This window comes from Meleagris gallopavo, chromosome 1 (genome assembly GCF_905368555.1).
Source record: "Meleagris gallopavo chromosome 1, MGAL_WU_HG_1.1, whole genome shotgun sequence".
In the NCBI taxonomy this organism is placed as follows: domain Eukaryota; kingdom Metazoa; phylum Chordata; class Aves; order Galliformes; family Phasianidae; genus Meleagris; species Meleagris gallopavo.
In genome coordinates this window covers 183,381,284-183,400,318 of record NC_139404.1, presented here as the reverse complement: position 1 = coordinate 183,400,318, position 19,035 = coordinate 183,381,284, and the positions used below count along the sequence as shown (strand labels likewise).

At 41.6% G+C, this 19,035-nt stretch overlaps 2 protein-coding genes across 3 annotated transcripts in view; both read right to left on the bottom strand.

The window, feature by feature from the left end:
• Positions 1-1,873: 1,873 nt before the first annotated feature.
• LOC100548429 (high affinity choline transporter 1-like) lies at positions 1,874-10,945 on the bottom strand. Its single transcript, XM_003203514.5, has 8 exons — positions 9,705-10,945; positions 8,548-8,661; positions 6,739-6,894; positions 6,135-6,283; positions 5,518-5,661; positions 4,354-4,507; positions 3,276-3,493; positions 1,874-2,530 (listed from the first exon to the last, which is right to left on the bottom strand). The coding sequence occupies exons 1-8, from the start codon at positions 9,880-9,882 to the stop codon at positions 2,009-2,011; spliced, it is 1,635 nt and encodes a 544-aa protein (XP_003203562.2). The 5' UTR covers positions 9,883-10,945; the 3' UTR covers positions 1,874-2,008.
• A 906-nt stretch (positions 10,946-11,851) lies between these two features.
• The window catches only part of LOC100546895 (transmembrane 4 L6 family member 1-like), a 16,758-nt gene continuing 9,574 nt past the window's right edge, over positions 11,852-19,035 (bottom strand). For both annotated transcript variants that reach the window (XM_010706102.4, XM_085216375.1), the window contains exons 4-6: positions 15,299-15,444; positions 14,348-14,534; positions 11,852-13,852 (exon numbers count right to left, since the gene is read on the bottom strand). In XM_010706102.4, coding sequence (XP_010704404.2) covers positions 13,832-13,852; positions 14,348-14,534; positions 15,299-15,444 — 354 coding nt within the window. In that variant the 3' untranslated portion in view covers positions 11,852-13,831. The remainder of the gene's footprint in view (positions 13,853-14,347; positions 14,535-15,298; positions 15,445-19,035) is intronic.

Here is a 19,035-nt window from a genome sequence, read left to right as displayed (position 1 = left end):
CCTACATTAGATCAGGTGCCCATCCAGCCTGACCTTGAGTGTCTCCAGGAATGAGGCTTCTGCCACCTCTCTGGACAACCTGAGTGGCGAAAAGGTATGTCCAGATCTAGTCATTTACCCTTCACAGCCATTGGGTAGGGTGGTCAGTGGTTAGGATGCTTACCTTGCATGAGGGATTTGGAGTTATGTTTTTGACTGGGCCATACAGCAGGTCTGTGCCCTTATGCAAGTGCATTTTGTAAGTTTTGGTCTGCTCCACCTGCTCCACACAGATGGATGTCTGGTTACCCAAACTAGGTCATTCCTAAATCAGGAGGGTATGCTGGAATGAGCATATAGCAACTGTGTTTTAACAGCAGCCCAGTTCTTCTGGCGCTATGGTAATGATAGCTTTGGTGTCTCCCTTAACTGAGTACAACCTCACATACTCCCACTCACATCACTAGAGCATGAAAGATTTCAGTGGGTAACTGCCTGGGGCATTTAATTTTCGAAACAGCTGTTTTTCCTTTCTCTAAACATGTATTTTAATTAAACACAGTCTCTAGATATACAGGAATGAACTTGTGGACTGGGTTTAACAAAGCATATCAACAGAACTGCTGTATATAGATGTCTACCAACAATAGGGTGAAGCACGAGGTTATATGATATCTTTCTGATAAGCATCAGGATTTCTGTCTTCCTGAGGATGACACTTGGGAAGGTATTTTAAAGGGTGCTCCCTGTGGAGGGCAGGAAGCCGTATCTAGAGTAAAGGGCTGCCAGTTCTTGACCCAGGCCACTGCACCATGCCTTGATATTAATGGGAGTAGCACATGGATCCTCAAGGAGTGTGACACAGAAGTGCATGGTGGCATCAGCATTGCTTTTCATTGTGTATGTGCACAGTGTTTGCTGGAAGCAGCTCACTAAATAGCATATTGCTTTCATCCTCTCCACTCAGCTGACAACCAGCTGTTCTGCTGTGGGGTATTGAGGATATGTCAGTATGCATCTTCTCTCCCATGCCAGGCGTTTCCATGCACAGCAGCTCCCTCAACTGCTCTGCAAAGGTTTGGTGGTGAGGAGCTTCCCAGCTCTGTTGGATGTATGGGTGGATTTAGGCCCCTAAATGGGGGTGGTGAGGCTCTGGCACAGCTGCCCAAAGAGCTGTGGTGCCCCATCCCTGGAGGTGCTCAAGACTAGGCTGATGAGGCCCTGGGCAGCCTGAGCTGGTGTGGGCAACCAGCCCATGGCAGGAGTTTGGTGCTAAGTAGCTTTTAAGGTCCCTTCTAACACAAACCATACAATGATTGAATGATTCTGTGATTCTATGGCTCCATGACCTTGCTCATCTGCTCTGCCAGACCAGGTCATACAAGAAGGGACATCCTCACCACAACCATGTAGCATTAGATGGACGGTGTAACCTTAGACCACAGCTGGGGAGAAGCGTATGCAAAAGCTTCCTAAATAATACAAAGACTAGTGTAGAACTAATATTGCTGATTGACTCTGCAGAGATTACATGGCATTCAATAATCTCTGTTTTACATCTGATCCCCCTCTCCAAGAAAGCTTACACTAAAACCCTAGCTGTTACACTAAAACCCTGCTCAATGGGAACAGATTTGTGCACTTTTTTCTTTTTTTTTTTTTTTAATCAGTTGTGCTCAATCTATTAAACATTAATTTGTCTCTTTTGAGGTGAGAAAACTACGTGACTTGAGAACATCATAAATGTTGGAGCACGATTAGTAGCCTTGCCTTCAGGTGGGAAACAAGGGACACCCTAAACATCACTTGGGCCCAGGGTGCCCCTTGGTCACTACCACAGGATCATGCCCCATCACTGTGTGCCTTTAATCATGGCAGACTCTGAGCTCACTCATTCTCCTTGCATGAATGGAGTGCGTCTTTATTACTCCGTGAGGACTTTAAATAATTTGTTACTGAAGAAAGCAAAGGGAAGAGCAGTGCCAAACTCTAATTGCTGAATGCACCATGTCCTTTCAAGGTCCCACGCTTAATCACGATTCTCTTCCAATGGCACTGTTTGCAAACCAGTCTGTTTGTCCATCTGATGCAGGGGGGTGTGAGTGCTGGTTTCCCCCAGAACATTGCAAACATCCCATCTGCGGGGAAGAAGGTTTCTCTGAAACAAAACTGTAGCCAGATATGAAACAGCAATGATCGTTCCCAAGGTGAAAAGCATGGTGAATGTCTTATAGGGGAAGAGCTGCACGTAGGACCCATCCAGGAGGGAGCAGACTGGATAGCAGATGATAGGGGGGATTTTCAGGGCAGGTTCCCCTGCCAGCAGCCTCAGGAGGAGTCCAACCAAAAAACCAGCAGCCGAACCATACGTGTTGCTGCTGGGAGCAAAGAGGGCACAACACAGCTGTGGAAAAAGCAGGGCATAAACCAGCTCCCCGCTGAGGAACCACAGGTCGTAGACAGAGTTGGAGTAAAAAGCCAGACTGGCAGCCCCAGCCCCAAACACCAGCATGGAGGTCCTCATGGCCCATAAGACCTCTCTGTCTGTAGCCTGTAAAAGAGGAGACTGTAACATTACCACAGCACTGCCTTGCCCTAGACTGGGTCCCACCCCAGGCCTCACTGCTTCCAGCAGGCACGTTGGGTTTCCCGTTTGATCATGGCTCCCACAGCGCACAATGGAGCTGCACCCTCTAATCCTGAGGGTTGATTTTATGCTATTTCTGTTCATATCTTGGTCAATTTTTTTTGTCAGTTCTCTTATGAAGAGCAAAGCTCACTGTTGTGGGTATTTGTATCCCTGCTGAGGATACAACTCCAAGCTGCATAGTGTAGTTGATATACTGTATGGAAGGGATTCCATCCAGAGGGACACCTGGACAGGTTGGAGAGGTGGGAGAGTAGTAGTGGGGTAGTGGTTTTGAATTAAAAAAAAAGGCACAGGTTACCAGAGAAGCTGTAGATGTCCCATCCCTGGAAGTGTTCAAGGCAGTGTTTGTTCCATCAAGGAAGTGTTCAGGGTTTGAGCACCCTGGTCTAGTAGAAGGTGGCCCCACCTGTGCCAGGGTATTAGAACTGGATGGGCTTTATGGTCCCTTTCATCTCAAACCATTCTGTGGATAATATGATTCTATGAATAGCCCTGACCTCTGTTTCAAAATCTGCCTCCAGAGCTCAATTGAGCAGCTGAAGGACAGACACTTCTAACTGTGGGCAGTGCAGACTAAGTTTGCATCTATCCCGAAACAAAAACATCTATCCTGACACCAAAGCTGCTGAACGCTTTAACAAAGTACCTTTTTCCTCAAAATTTTTCTGTAGATATTGTGAGCAAACATGGAGCCAGCAGAGAGAAGAGCTGAGTCTGCAGAAGACATTGCAGCAGCAGCGATGGCTCCCAAGCCAGCAATGGAGATGTATGCTGGGCAGAGGTAGTGTAAAACAAATGGCAGTATCATAGCAGATTCTCCTCTCTCGAGTGGACTTGGAAGACCATAGCTTGTCTGATTCCAATCTTTAAGACAGAAGAAGAAAAACTCACAACAGATCCTTCATTGACATTTCTTTCAATAGAAACCAATCACAGCAGAGCTAAGGACTGAAGCCTGCTAAGCATTTTTGGACTTGTATTCATCTGTTGTATTCTCTTATAATCTCCTGTGATTTCCTAAGCATGCTGCAGTTCTTACTAGATCAACGTTTTTCCTTTTTACCAGCAGCATCAGGAGAAATAGCTGTGTTTCATGTTTTTCTAAGAATGAGATGTTTGAAGATCAGTCTTCTAGACTTCACTTATCAGAGGTCTCTCAGAGGAGAAGGAAGTTTTGCTCTGATGTCCCTAATGACTGATGAATTTCAGTTGATTTCTATAAATATTCAGTGATCTGGCTGCTATTTAACCCTGCTCACTGTCAACATAGGACTGAACTCCTCTGGGTGGGGGTTGTGGGTTTATGGAACTGATCTTGATTCATCCAAGCAGATTTTCTCCTGAATATCAAAAGCAATCTATAGTAGCACTATTGGGTCTTATGTGCAGAAGGCATTAAGAGAAGCAAGCATAACATTTCTAGGAAAGCCTGATTATACAATGTTTTATGGTTCTGCCTTCCTCTTTCCTCACTGCAACGTGCATGAAAAATCATTTCACCACAATGAAATAGCTTTAGGCAGATTTGGAGGTGGTTTAAATGTCTCTAGGGCTCTACATTTCTGGTACAGACTTCTAGCTTGGTGGCCACATCTCCCATAGTGGGTTTTTAGGCAGTTGGCATGCATTAGTAGGAAATTTGATCAGGGCTTTTTTGTCTCTTGTTTTAAACAGCTTTGGCAAAAAACATGTTCATTATTCAGATACAAATAATTCAGCTTTACCTGTTGATGCTGCAACTGCCCCAATGAACACGGAGGGGATGGCCATTAAAAAGCATCCTACTCCAGAGAGGTAGGAGATGAACCTTGCCTGGCTGGGTGAGGCAGAAGACAGCACTCTTTGGAAGAAAGTTTGCCATGGGATGCTCCCAAGCACCTGAAATATTCAGATGTTAACAGCAGTAATTATTGGATTCCTGCTTGCTATATGGTATCATCTATTCATTCAGATGGTTGATAATCTTTCCTGTTATTAAACCCTCTCTTCAAATGCATAAACTTTGCCCAGCTTTAGTCACTGAGGCTGAATATTTCTCATTGAGGGCATCCTTTGTTTTAATTGCAATGGTTGTGAAATTTCGATCAAAACAGGTTAAAGCTTTTGCAAATGGAGAAAGTTGAGAAATAGGTTCTCTGCCATGGTAAAGGAGAGTCAGAGGAAGGACAGCTGAAGATAAGTTTTTCAAGAATGCAACTTTTGTCAAAATCTGCCTAAAGTTAACTAGAGTATAACTTATATAAAAAAATCATAATAAAATGTGAATAATTATTTTCACTTGCTTAACAGACAAATTGCATCAGATGAAATCTGAAGATTCTGTCCTCACCAAGCAAAGACAAGCTTCTGTGTGTTCACATTACCAATCTAGTGAGATTGTAACAACCCACTGCAGTCCTGGCTATATTGGTAGCTCAAAAGCAGAGTTGTGCAGTGGAGCCAATGGCATCATTCTTTGCACCATGGTGATGACCTGCAATAGAGCTGTTTTAATAGATTTTCTCAGATAGAGAAAATTTTACGTAAATATGTTAAAAGCACATTATTGAGGCTGAAAAACCAAGATATCAGGTGGTAGGAAGTGCCTCATTTTGTGTCAGGAGTAGAATTAGTTGTCTGGATGGTCTTACTCGAGAGGTATATTCCTTTACACGGATGCAGAATGCTTTCCTACCCCTCCTTTCCTATTCAGAGCTAAGCACTGCCTTTTCCAGGTCCATTCAGTGTGCTGAGGTCCATTCAGCAGAATGGCTGAGAGAAAGTTTTATACCTCATCCTGCCCCTGCCCAGTGCATTTTAGTACTATTGGAAGAATCCATAAGCTTTCCATACAGAAAATCCCATATAATTACTTCTCAGAATCACTTGTCCAAGAAAATATTCCATACCAGGTAGAAGAAGTCATCCAGCCACCTTCCAAGATACTGTTTTTCTATTTTTCCAATCCAGGGGTCTTGGTAATGTTTATGAGTTGCAGTGTAGTAAATACTTTCTGTTGCAGAGTTTATCAGGGCAAAGGGAATACAGACCAACTAGGATAGAGATTGAAATAGTTTAACATTTCTTCAGGATCCTTGTTCTAGGAAAATTTATTCAGACATTGAAATCCAGTTAACGTGTAGAGTATAAAGCTACATAATCTTAAACCCAGACTTGGAGCCTTCCTTTCCCCACTTTCCTTACTCTAAGTCTACATGTTTCTGGTTCATGACATCATCAAGTATATGAATCACTTCAGTAGACAAATCTGTCTCATTTCCAGCCAAGATTGTCCTAGACGAGCTCTGCTGACCTTACTTGAGAGCAGCTTGTCATCCAGCAAGGCCAATAGCTTGTGTCAGCAATGTCTAAAATGCATAAGAATTTTAAGACCTTTCAGGAGACTTGTTCTGAAGAGGATAAAGAAATAATACTGATCAAATTATTTTCATGAAGACATGCTGAAAAGAGAAAGATTTTGTCCCTTGGTTAGGAAAATGGTAACAAAGAAATGCACAGGACTTGCCAGGCTGAAGGTAACGAAAACCAACTGGATGACATCTGTGTATGCAACAGAGTAGAGGCCTCCCAGTAGAGTGTAGAGTATGACTGTGCATGCTGAGAGGGTAATAGCTAAAGAGCCTCCGATATCCAAGATGACCCTCATTGTTGCTCCTGCAGACAAGGACAGCAGTCAAATGTTTTAATGGAGATTTCATACATGTAGAATACAGAGTAAATAAGGATACATCACTCTCTTGAAGTCAGCACACCATGTTGGTGGAGGAGTGCATGATCTAGCAGAAAGCATGCAGTGAGGACCCAAGGGAGCCCAGGTACCCTTCCTACATGGCCTTAGCCCAGTCAGTTTGACTCCTTGCACCTTTTCTCCCACAGACAAGATGAAGGTACTAAATCATATTGCCAGAACCTTCAGTTACAATATCATGGATACTGCCATTTAAGAGAATATTTTCCAGAAATTGGAAATATTTTTGTTCCTCTCAGAAAAAGAGACATGAAGCACAACTTTCCACAGTTTAGTCCAACTCAGTTACCACATGTGTACTTTACTCTGTGATTTGTGTCATATGAATTTCAATAAATATAACAGCAAAATTGTTACTTACCCAGAGATGCCAGGATAGCTGCAAACCAGAACACCTCTCCGAGCAGTGGAGGAATAAAAAGTAAGCTTCCCATCATGTTCCCGTATGCTTCCTGAAGGGGATCCATCACTGTCATGTAATTCTTGGATCTCATTGGATTTACAAAGAAGAAACCACCTACCAGAAGAGTTTACATTTTAATAGAATTTTGAGCATATTATACAATGTAAGAATGCTACAGCAGTTGAATATATTTCAAATTTGTATAGTGAGTGTGAAATTCATCCTCAATGGAACCTATGGAATGATACAGCAAAGACCAGGAAATGATCCAGTTGCTTAAATGGGGGATTTCATCTATCTGAGAGATTCTAGGTCATCAGGCACATCTACAGCTGATAGGTATGGTCCTCCACTTTTGGTACTCGTACATGTCTCAGGAGTAGCTGCTGGAATCCAGGCACAAACCTCTAGGGCATCCCTGGACGGGGCTCTGAGCAACCTGATCTAGCTGCAGGTGTCCCTGTTCACTGCAAGAGGAGATGGATTAGATGACCCTTCCAACTCAAACAATCCTATGATTCTATAGACTTAAGACTGAGTTGAAATCTTGATTCATTGAGCATTTGAAGGACATTTCCATCGACTGTAACAGAAATTCAGAAATTAGCTCAGAGCACACCTATCCAGACTTGGTCTGTCTTCATCTCCAATGACCAACCTACCTGAGACACAGTCTCCTGAAATGCTTCCCATGGAACACGTCAGAGGTGTTGAATATTTGGCGAAAAATAGATGAACTTCTGTCCTTGTCCATGTGATGCAACATGTTGATATAACTTACTTTTCTAGTTACATTTTCATTTAGGTGTCTTTACTGTCCCTTCCCAGAATTATATTGTTTTAATCTGTGCACCGAGCTGAGTTTCACCCACCCTCATCTAAATATTAGTCTTCAGTCATACAGCCATCTCATTAAAACCAAAAAGTACGTATTGTGCCTAACCCCGAAGCCAACAGAACTGCTTGTCTGGGCACTGCTGACCTGAGTAAAGATTGCAGGATTAGACCTGCACTCCCCAGTTTCATTAGTAAGAATTGCTCACATAAGAAATGCTGGCAGTATATTTCCAAGCCTGATTCATATTCACGTCAGTTGGACTCTTTTCTCTGACTTGAGAATAAAGGCTATTGTTCCTTTAGAAATCTCTGTGCAAAGGTCTGCACAGGTCTTCTCGCTTTAATCTTCCAGTGTCCATAGAGTTATGGTATAACTCACTGTGGACTGGAAGAAACCTCAATCTCAGCAAGAACCTCAGTGCAAGCACAGTAATTTCTGGGTATTGGAACAGATGTAGGAAACTGCAGACTTGATTGGACCAGAAACCAGTGGGTCTCAGTTTCAACAAAACTGTGAACAGCTGTTGAGTGGGACGCAGCTGGATGCATCACCAATTCACCCTGAGATAAGGCTTCAGTGGCAAAATCACAAAGGTTCATCACAGAAAAATTTCACAGGAAAAAATCAGATGATACTGATACTCTCAGTAGTTGGTGACTAACAGACTACAGTAAAAAGTTACATCCACATATACACAGGTTCCCAAAACTATCAGATGAGATTTTTGTAGCATAAATTGCTCCAAGCAGACAGAGCTCTACACCAGCTCCGAGCTACCTTGATTCCTTATGTTTCTGTTTGGAAAGCAGCAACATCAATACTTATTCTGGGTTTTTTTGAAACTGGAGGAACAAAATCACATTTAAAATACTCTACACTCTGTTACGCAATTTAATGCACTCATTCGGTTTTGTTCCCTGATTCTTTACCAATAAGAAGGGACAAGGCAAACCCCACAGGCGCTTGGACCCACAGCAGTCCTTTGGAAGGCAGGTAGACAATTTCAGCTGTGCCATTGATGTATGCTCCTCCAACCCAGGTGGCTGCAAACATGAAAGACACAAAGGTAAATCTTGTGGTGCACATCTTCATCTTGTCCTGTGGGACAGTGCAACCTTGTAAACCATTTTCTTATACAAGCAGTTAATCACACTCCTAGTTTCTGATACAAATCTCACCCCAGAGTGAGCACTCATCATGCCTGCTGAGGGAAGGTAACTGTTAGAGTCTCAATCTAAATAATTCCTGAGTTCAAAAAGAATTCATTCACAGAAAAGCTCAGTGTTCAGGTATTTAAAGGCAATCTGAATATGCTCATCTTGCATTTCATTTTTTTCTCACTGGAAGACTTTTGCTAGAACAAAGAGAATTGTGTTTGGTATTCTGCTGTGGCTGATAGGCCATCCTTCACGAGTACTGCTTACTCTGGGAATGAAGTAGACACTAGGAAAGGAAATGCAAGCAGGCACTGCAGTTAGCAGAGCAAACTTGCAGCCTGGACTTAGGTGTCTTACTCAGACAAATATCACCTGAGCTGCCTTTGAAAGAAAAAAAAAAGAAAAAAAAAAGGCAGAAAAGCAAATTTCAGCTGATGCCAGGCAGCAAGAAGAGAAGATGGAAGAGGAGGGCAGCGGAGAGGGAAGGGGGGAAAACTTCACCTTGTAGCTCCCAGCAAGTGCTCAGTGCCAGGAACAGTTTGTTTCAACTGGTTTGATCCCGGAGAAAAATGCTGGATAACAGAAACTAGTTCAAGATTAAGACCACAAGTCTTCCTTAATGAAAAGTGTCACATTCTTCAGGCACTCTTAAATTAAACTCTCCAGCTCTTAACTAAACTCCTAAATTAAGCTCTTTAATTTAATCTACATAAACATGAGGTTCTGCTCAGTGTGAAGAGGTTTGGAAGAATTCATCCCCAAATGATTCATGAAACCATACTCCTTTTAAGCCACACTCAGGTAAAATCTGCCCTGACATTAAAGGCAACTTGCTTTGAAAAGAAAACGGCCCCCAGATTTGTGTAGTGCATGCATTTTAAGAAGAATAAGTTTTAAGAAGAAGTTAAAAGTCCTTTAAGAAAGCTTACCAGTTGCAGTAAACAATCCAATGCAAACATTTATATTCCTGCCTCCAACGATGGCCATTTCAGTTGGGTTTTGATTCTGCTGCTTCTTTCTGCTTTTCCACGAAGCCCAAATTCCAGCAGCTAAAGTGAACGTAAAAAATACACTCAAAGATACCAATCCTGGTATATTTAGAGCCATTTTCTGTTGTTTAATTTAGGTCTTAGATATGGATAGTGGATTGATGGCTATATTCTTTGATAGTCACAGAAAAAAAAAAAAACAGAAAAAAAAGATGAGTGTTGCCTTGTAAACTGATGAGTATTCGTTTCTTGTCCTTTGCAGGAGATGAAACAGAGATATAAAACCCAAAGTTGAGAAGTGGCAGTTTTTCTGTCTTCCTCTTTCTTCAGGAAATACCTAAATCTTTCTTTTATGAGGAGTGGGGAATAAGAGAGCAGGAATTACTGCTGGTAACAGCCAATGAGCACTGATGTGAGGGGTAATAAGCTTGGCTTAAAAGAGGGGAAATGTTATATTTTGTCTGATATGCAATGTTATGAAAATAGTCCATATTTCTCTAGGTTCTAGGTCCAAGGCTAACACAGCAGATAGGGCTGAGGCTGCGTCTTTCAAAGCTGTCTGAACTAAACCTACAATAATAATCAAAATAAGCCCAGGGAGTGGGGAAAGGAGATTTACTGCTGACCCACCGAAGGCACTGCTTTCTGAGATACGAAGGCAGCACATCTTCATTTCATAGAGTCATAGAATGGTTAAGGTTGGAAAAAACCTCCAAGATCATCCAGTCCAACCATCAACCCAACTCCACCATGCCCACACACCACATCCCTCAGTGCCACATCTCCACATTTCTTGAACACCTCCAGGGACTGTGACTCCACCACCTCCCTGGGCAGCCTCAACACTCTTTTGAGAAGGATGTAGAACAGTTGTTGTAGGACAAAATGTAAGTGAGAACTTTACACACTGAGATGAAAGAGACTAGAGAAAAAGTGTATGTAATGTAATTGAAACTGGGGTGATTTTGCTGATATGTAGTGTCTACAAGAAGCATTGTACAAGCATGAAATTGCATTAAGACCAATTCGCCACTGAGTCTGTTGTTGTGCTCTTTTGCCACTAGGTGACTCTCAGTTATTGCATCTATTTTATAAAAAGAAGGAGAAGGGAGAGGGAAAAGGGAAAAGGGAAAAGGGAAAAGGGAAAAGGGGAGGAGAGGAGAGGAGAGGAGAGGAGAGGAGAGGAGAGAGAGGAGAGGAGAGGAGAGGAGAGGAGAGGAGAGGAGAGGAGAGGAGAGGAGAGGAGAGGAGAGGAGAGGAGAGGAGAGGAGAGGAAGAGGAGAGGAGAGGAGAGAGGAGAGGAGAGGAGAGGAGAGGAGAGGAGAGGAGAGGAGAGGAGAGGAAGAGGAGAGGAGAGGAGAGGAGAGGAGAGGAGAGGAGAGGAGAGGAGATGTCCCTGAGATGTCTGTATGGGAAAGCAGATATTATAGAGCACCTGCAGTCAGGATATTCTAGGATATCTTCATTGACACAAAGGATAAATACTTGAGATACTCAACTGTCCCAGCCTGTGGTTTCCAGCCCAGATATAGAATCACATCCTTAGCCCTGGCAGCTACAGCACCAGGCCATTTGTCTCTGAAGCAGTTTTTCAAATATTGTGCTTGGTCTACAGTTTTATTACTGTGCCAAGGTAATCTCAGGAACACTTTCTCTCATTTATTATCCTAACAAGGAGTATTATCTCTTCTGACCAGCAAAGCTTTGTATCTGGCTGATCTTCTGCATCAGTTTCAGCTGTAGGAGGAAGAGAAGAATTCAACTTTTTTTTTTTTTTAATCCCTGTAAATAGTTGGTCATTATATCTGTCTGAGTTTTGACTGTAATTCTTTAGGGTGAAAATATAGATATGAAACGATAGATGTATAGGTAGGTAGTTAGATTGAAGACAGATAAGGGATAAGTAGTAATAAAAGAAGATACAGAAGAATATTGTGAGTTCCTTAGTTTTACTAAATTCTTCATGCGTCCAGTACAAAAAAAGAAATAATTATTTCCATTTTGGAAAAAAAAGGGAATCAGTAGCAACACCAATTCTAGTTTGAAGCCATGAGCCATTTAGGTCACACAATCAAAGCAGAACACAATTTCAGAATAGCAATATTTAATATTTACATATGTCAGTGAAACCAGTGATTACAGAGGTGTCCCCATTAACATACAGACACAACACTAAGCATCCCTAGGGCAGGACAGCTGGGAACAAACAGATGGCAGCAGTACATTTACCTTTCCGTGGGATGCTAGATACAGATGGGTATCTTTCCTTGTACTGGTCCTGCTGCAGCACAAACTGAATCTCTTGTTGAGATAAGAAACAGGGTGAAAAAACTTCAAGGATGAGGGCAGGACTGATGTTTAAGGGCTGTGAAGATCTCATCACTCCTGTCTCTCAATCTGACTACATACTGAGCATCCTTCTGGCTGCCTCCTTGACTTCCTTCACAGTTGAATCAATTGGTGTCTGTTTTTTTTGTTTTGTTTTGTTTTGTTTTTTATGGTGGTATTGCCCAGGCTTTGCTGCTTACAATGCACATCAGATTTGAGGTCACCTGGCAAGTTTGGATGCACCTAAATCACACTGGCAAACCTCAACGAGTCTTACACTCTCTTTACAACAGGTATTTTAAACTTCATAGATCAAGCTGCTTGCTTCCAGGGGTGAAGTTATGCTTCAAGGAAGTGTCCAGGTGCTCCTCTTACTACTGACATTTCTTTCACCAGTTTTTGCAAAGGGTTCGTGTGCTGCATTAGAGGATGGCACATATGGCCATGTATGTGTGTAGAAGGTCTGGCTGTGCACAGAAGGCTTTCTCTCATGCTACAATACAGAAATATGAACACTTGAATGAGAAAACGTAAGTGCCACTTTTTGGAAAATGGATTCCAACAGTTTTAGATATATTTAGGTTTTCATAACTCTCTACAGGCATTCAGGATGGATAACAATTTTCTTACAGTTTGCCTGACTCGGTGAAGTCAGGGGCATGCCCAAGAATAGCCTTTGAGGAAGACAGTGACGCGATGGGGATTCTGAAACTTGCCAGTCATGGGCTTTGGCATGAAAGGCTTGACTGCGAATGATGGTGGAGAATTACACAGATCCTCCTTGGGATTACTGTTGCTATAACAGTAAGACTTACGCAATTTGCTGCCTTTCAGATTATATCTCTGATTTGTTACTGTTGTGCTGTGTGTAATTACTCGCCTTATTCATTTAATGTTTTTCTTTACCAGTTAATTGCTCATGCATGTGATCTATTCTACAACAGCCCTACAAAGCTGTGCAGAATTTAGTGAGATTTCTACACAGTCTTGTGAGGGCAAAATTGATGCTGAGGTTCTCCTTTGCACTTAGTTAAACTCTTGCTCCAAAATATATGGTCTACGTTGACCAAAATGGTCTTCCAGGGCTACTGCATGTAGCAGTAGCACCTGAAGAATTGGGCTTTGGTGACAGCAAGATAGCAAAGAAAGGGATTTGGATCCAGGGTGCCTGAAGGAAGCTGAAGTCTGTGTGCTTCATTTGACTCTGCAGTGCTGTGGGTGCAACTCAATATATTCTCTGTGGATCCTAAAGTAAAACTGGGTTCCTGGGTAGCAAGTTAAGAGGAACACACGTGAGCTCAAGGTAAGTCTGGAGAAGGCAGGAAACTATTTTCATCCAGGCAGAGCTATTTACATCTTGCTTTGTGCAGTTGATAAATGCACACATTGTCAGTGATTTGGTTTCCCATGAACACAAGAGGGCAAATGGTGAGCTTCTGTGTGGGGACTTTACTTTATACATAAACATGGCAGACTGGACCAGACAGATCTGTGTTTCTGACTCTACCTGAGTTTCAGCAGGAGTATTTAGACAGATGAAAATCTGGAGTCTTAGATGTAAATGACCTAGCCATTTTCAACCTTGATTTCTTCATTTAAAAAATCCATTTTACCCCCCCTGAAGCTGCTGAACATTTGCGGGTTTCTTTGTTCCCCCTCATAAATACAGCACAATGCATCATTTTTGTAATATATGACTTTGCAGCTCAAGGCATGTCTTGGTATCCCCTGCAGGTGGTTCACATTCCCGAAATGTTTGTCTGAAAGGCAGTGAATGAAAAATGGTTAATTAATATTCCAGAGGGATATCAGGCTTCATGCAAGCATCTTGTACAATGAAAGCAAAGATTGGAAAGGAAGCAGTGGTGATAAATGAAATGGGAAATAAGTTTTCTACTGTTTTGTAAAATGACACTTCTACTACCAATTACAATTCCTCTATTTCTTATATTTCCCATCTGCACATTTTTGGAGGGCCATTACACTTTATCCAAAAGTCTTCTTGAGCAGGAACACAAATGTGCAACTGAATATGGGAAGTATCACACTTCTCAGCTATTCTGAAATATCTGAGAGCTGAGTTATCCCAGTCTACACTGAGATGGAGACTGATAATGGGCAAATGCATCTGAGCTGCTTCTGCTTTCCAGAGGTATTCAGTTCGGGTTTGTGCATCTCTCTCTGATTACCTACCATTACCATTAAAGAAGTGGTAAGAATGTAAAGCTCTCTGCTATCTTTTACTGCATACCAACCTTTCTTCTCCTCATACATGTGCCACACACAAAGCCAATTAGTCCATTGGTGACTTGAATTAAGCAAAGAATTGCTTCAATCACACCAATGGCCAGGAGAACAGAGAAAAGGACAATATTCCAAAGGATGATATTTTCAGGTTCTTTGCAAATGCTCCATGTTGTCTGGTTGAACAAATAATTGTATCTGTTATAAAGAAGAATAATTGGCAGAGTATTAGAAAATATGAATTTGAGAATGCTTTCACCTGTATGCCATTATAGAACAACTTGGCATTTTCTGGCTTTACATTTTTTGAATTTGTTTGCACAGTGTGAAAAGGGAGTCTCTGCAATTGGTAAATCTGGTGATTCTCTTTAGGATTCCCTTTGCAGAGGTGCAATTAATGACTATACCCATGCTTTTCTGCATGCTTATAGCACTGCTAAAACCTAAGGGGAAAGGTATCTAATGATTTTAAAATATTTCTCCATATTCTCCTTTTCTGCTGAGGTATGTCAGCCCATCCATCATCTCTAGGTCTGGCTTGAAGAGTGTCATTGCCAAGTTTGCCTTTAAAGGATCAAAGGAGATTTTTGTTTTACTTCTCAGAAGTAGGCAGAGTAGACTCAATTCATGTTGATTTAACAGATTAATATGGCATAATTATCAAATACTTCCTCTTGACTCTGATGATAGTCACAGCTCATCGCTCAGCTGCCTTTTGAAGGCATGGTGCGACATGCACAAGGGGTTGCTGACAAGCACAATGGGAGAAACGTAGGCATTTTGCCTATAGGTAAGCTCTTGGCCAAAGGGATGACCAGCTGGAACATGCCAGCTCAGAGGAGCATGAGTTTGGGTGTAGACAGTGTTGACCATCTGTTCACTTAAAAAAAAAGTTTTCTGTGAAAAGAAGAACAGTGAAATCAGAGAACACAAACTGAGAGGAGCCTGTAAGTCATACTCACTCTAGAGTGTTGTTTCTGAAAGGATAGAGGTATTCTCCATCACCCGTGTCACACAGAGGGCCCCCAATCAACCCCATTGAGGAGAAGACTGCGCAGTACACTGCTCCTGCAAACCCCAGCAGAGCCAGAAGCACTGACAGCAGCATCTGAAAGGGAGAAGACCTTCATTAGCACACACTCACAGGCTCCAAATATCATGGAAAACTTACGTTGAATGGGAAGGAAGCTATCTGTTTCCTACTATATGATAAAAGTCATAGGATGATATCTGTGGAATAAAAGATAGTTGACTTCTAACTAGTTCAGCTATCCTAGATATTAAAAGTTTTCAGATTGTATGTGTTTTACTTTTAAAAGTAGGTAAGACCAGAGATTTAATTTTTCTTAATTTTATTGTTATAAATCTGATGAGCCATGAATGAAACTGTGATATGATGTGGTCTATTTCATATGCCTTGTCATTCCAAATTATTCTCCCAGAGCACCTCTCTCAGCCCTTGAACCAACTGAAGAAAGCAGTTTCTGAACCAGGTATGAAAGCAGTGAAGTATGCATTAATAATATTTTGCCAATTGATGAGAAATGTAACAGTCTTTCTTATTGCTGCTTTCCTTCATTTTGCAATAGCTTGAAATGTGGTAACCACCACTCATGTTGAAAATTCTGGTCCACGTGGCAGTGAATAAATGGTGGCTTCAAATGAATAGGCTGCCCAGAGAGCTGTGGTGCCCCATCCCTGGAGGTGTTCAAGGCCAGGTTGGATGGGGCCTGGGCAGCCTGAGCTGGTGGGGGGCAGCCAGCCCACAGCAGGTTCCCTGAATGAGCTTTAAGGTCTCTTTTAACCCAAACCATTCTGTGTTTCTACGATAGTATTTTGGGTACCCTTTTTTAGGTATTTTCTCCATTTATCTCCATGGTCTGTTTGACTTAAGTCAAAAACTGGCATAAATTGAGAATTAACCCTTCTCAATGTAATGTTGGTTTTAATAATTAAATACATAGAAAGCTATTTAATTTCAAGTGTATTTCAGATCTTATGTCAACCAGTAGTACATCAGGTGCCAAGATTTTCAAACAAAAAGAGATACTTTCGCATTTTAGATTTGTAGAATTTTAACAAATACTAATCATGTTTTAAAAACACATTTTGTTTATAATATGCTCTTTATTTTCTCTATAAGCTGTCAGGAGCATATTCCTTTGGAGGCAGAACACATCTTTTAGACAGCATTCTCAGCCATAGGGGTTTTGGGCAGTTTTGTGTGGAGCCAGGAGTTGGACTCAGTGATCCTTGGTGGGTCCCTTCCAGCTTGGGATATTCTGTGTTTCTTTACCTCCACAGAACTGTTCCCTTTGTTCTGGGGCAGATTTCCACTAATGTATGGGATGTATTGCTGTCTGTAAATAGGAATAAGACACTCAGGCAGGTGCTACTAGTGTTGCATCTGGGACAGGCAACCCACTAGTTCAGTGAAGAGTCCTTAACAAAGCTTGTGGTTGTTCACAGCTCCGCCAAGAAGAAGAGAGAAGAAACCCTGTGGCCTAAGGGTTAGGGCACAAGCAAGTCTGAGGAAGCACATGGAGAATACTCCCATCCATGACTTGGGATGGAAGCCAGGCACCTCAGGCCTCCATTTCCCCATAGCCAGCAAATCCCAGTGACAACTATCAGTCCAAAAGGAAGGTCCTAATGTCAGCTGCTCTGCAGAGCTCTGTATTACAGAGTCAAATGGAAATATCCACTGTCCACTCTGGAGATTTATGACACAGTCTTGAAAACAATTCCCTATACAGGCATGTTCAAGCTGGTGGATGCAGTTTCCAGCTTGCCGGAGGATGACATTACTGCTTTTTGTACATTCTTTCACAGAATCACAGAATCACATTCTTGCCTGTTGTCAGCCTGTGAATTGACTCATTTTGTGTGTTCTTCACCTCTATAGCAATCCCTGGATTGCAAATTGCTGGGGTATCTTGGGAAACTTATTTCATCATACTGATCCACAATTCTGTCTGATTTTTGCCAAGCTGGATGCTCTTGTCTTTATCCGCACAGTGGCTGAGTTGTGTCTTACTGGAGGGTTATGGTCAGCAAAATGTAGGCAGTCTGGTATTGTCCTGGATCAAAGCAGTGCCTGGGTTGTAGCTGATGCCTTGTCTCTCATAATAAGATCACCAGCTGTGCTTCGCAGTGACGGTGAGTGACTGATACTGCGTCTGAAACTCCTACCTGAGCTGAACCATTACTCCCTGTCTGTTTTCTCCTTTACTTCATCTGTGAGTTCTACATCTTGGTTAAATGACTTCGTTTATGATTATGATTACTTTTATCTCAGCACAACAGACCCATTGACAATTATGATAAAGAAAGACAAATGCTTTCTTTCTATTACTGTTTTAGAGTGGTTAATACTAGTACTGGTAGTACTAGTAGTATCTGTTGGGGCTAGCTTTCATGATTGTTCTTAAACACAGGATTTTCTCCTTTGAAATCTCTTGGCTTCATGCTTGGCTTCATCTCACATACTTCCTTTACTGTGCCTATGATCATATAGCCAAAGGTTTACTTGTCACTGAAGGGGACTCAGCTGCAGTTGTTTCTGCAGTGTAGCTGTTGAACTGGTTCTTCTTGGTGTTTGCTAGACACAGCTGCCCACTAATTCTATGGTTCTGGAGATTTTGGGGATTGTTGCACATTGTATGGAAATCCAATTTTGTTAATTGTTTCATCATCTCAACTGTTCATCATTTACCCTTGTTATACATTTTCACTTATCACTTTTATTTTATATATATATATATATAATTTCCTCATTTGTTTTTCAGTTACAGTATTAAGTCTAAGCTGGGATGCTTGAGTTTGTATAAATTCTTATTTTCTCATGGTGTTGGCCTGACTACTTCCTGAAAATATTTTGCTATCATTTTTGCTGATTTTGCTGACTGTTTTTACTTTCTTCTGCAGTTTCAATGCTTTATTCTTCACATAGTTAGTCTGTCTGTGTTAGCTAATGAAGACTTTTAGCATTCATTCTTTGAGCATTTGCACCAGCTGCTTTGGTGAAGTTTCTTGTGTCCCAGGTGGTACTGCTCTGCACTGCTCCTTTTTGCCCTGTTTTTCTGTTTCCAAGTTTGTTTTTGTTGTTTTTTTTGTTGTTGTTGTTGTTGTTTTTCAGGAATTAATAAGCTATCTGGATCTGGATATCTTGCTTATCTAAGTTGGTTGGTCTGGAAAGCTGTTATAGTTATTCTTGTTCTATTAGTAACTGCTAAGGAAGGTGTAGTGGGACGTGCTGACGTATGTTTGCTGAGGCAATGACATAAGCTGTTTTTCAAGGGGCTTTTTTCCTTGTGCCAGTGCTGCTAATGCTGTCAGTGGTGTACATGCTAAGCTGCAGGACACTGAACACTTTCTACATCTCTTACTTTTCAAAATCTTTACTTCATAATGCAAGAAGAAGAAGCCATCTAGATGCATCGGCCAGCAACAATTTTAAATGGATTAATAAAAAAATTACTCAATGCAGCACATAATCACTATGAACTGGAGAACAAAAAAGATGAATAAAACAATGAGAAACTAGTAATTATTATTACTATTGTTGTTGATACTTAGCATGGAAAGACTGTGATGAAGTCTGGAGTTATTAAACTAGGAATTGCACAAATGATCATAGGACAGAGTCTCAACCCTGAGGAAAATGGTAATGTTCTGATTGAGTAATAATTCGAAGTAC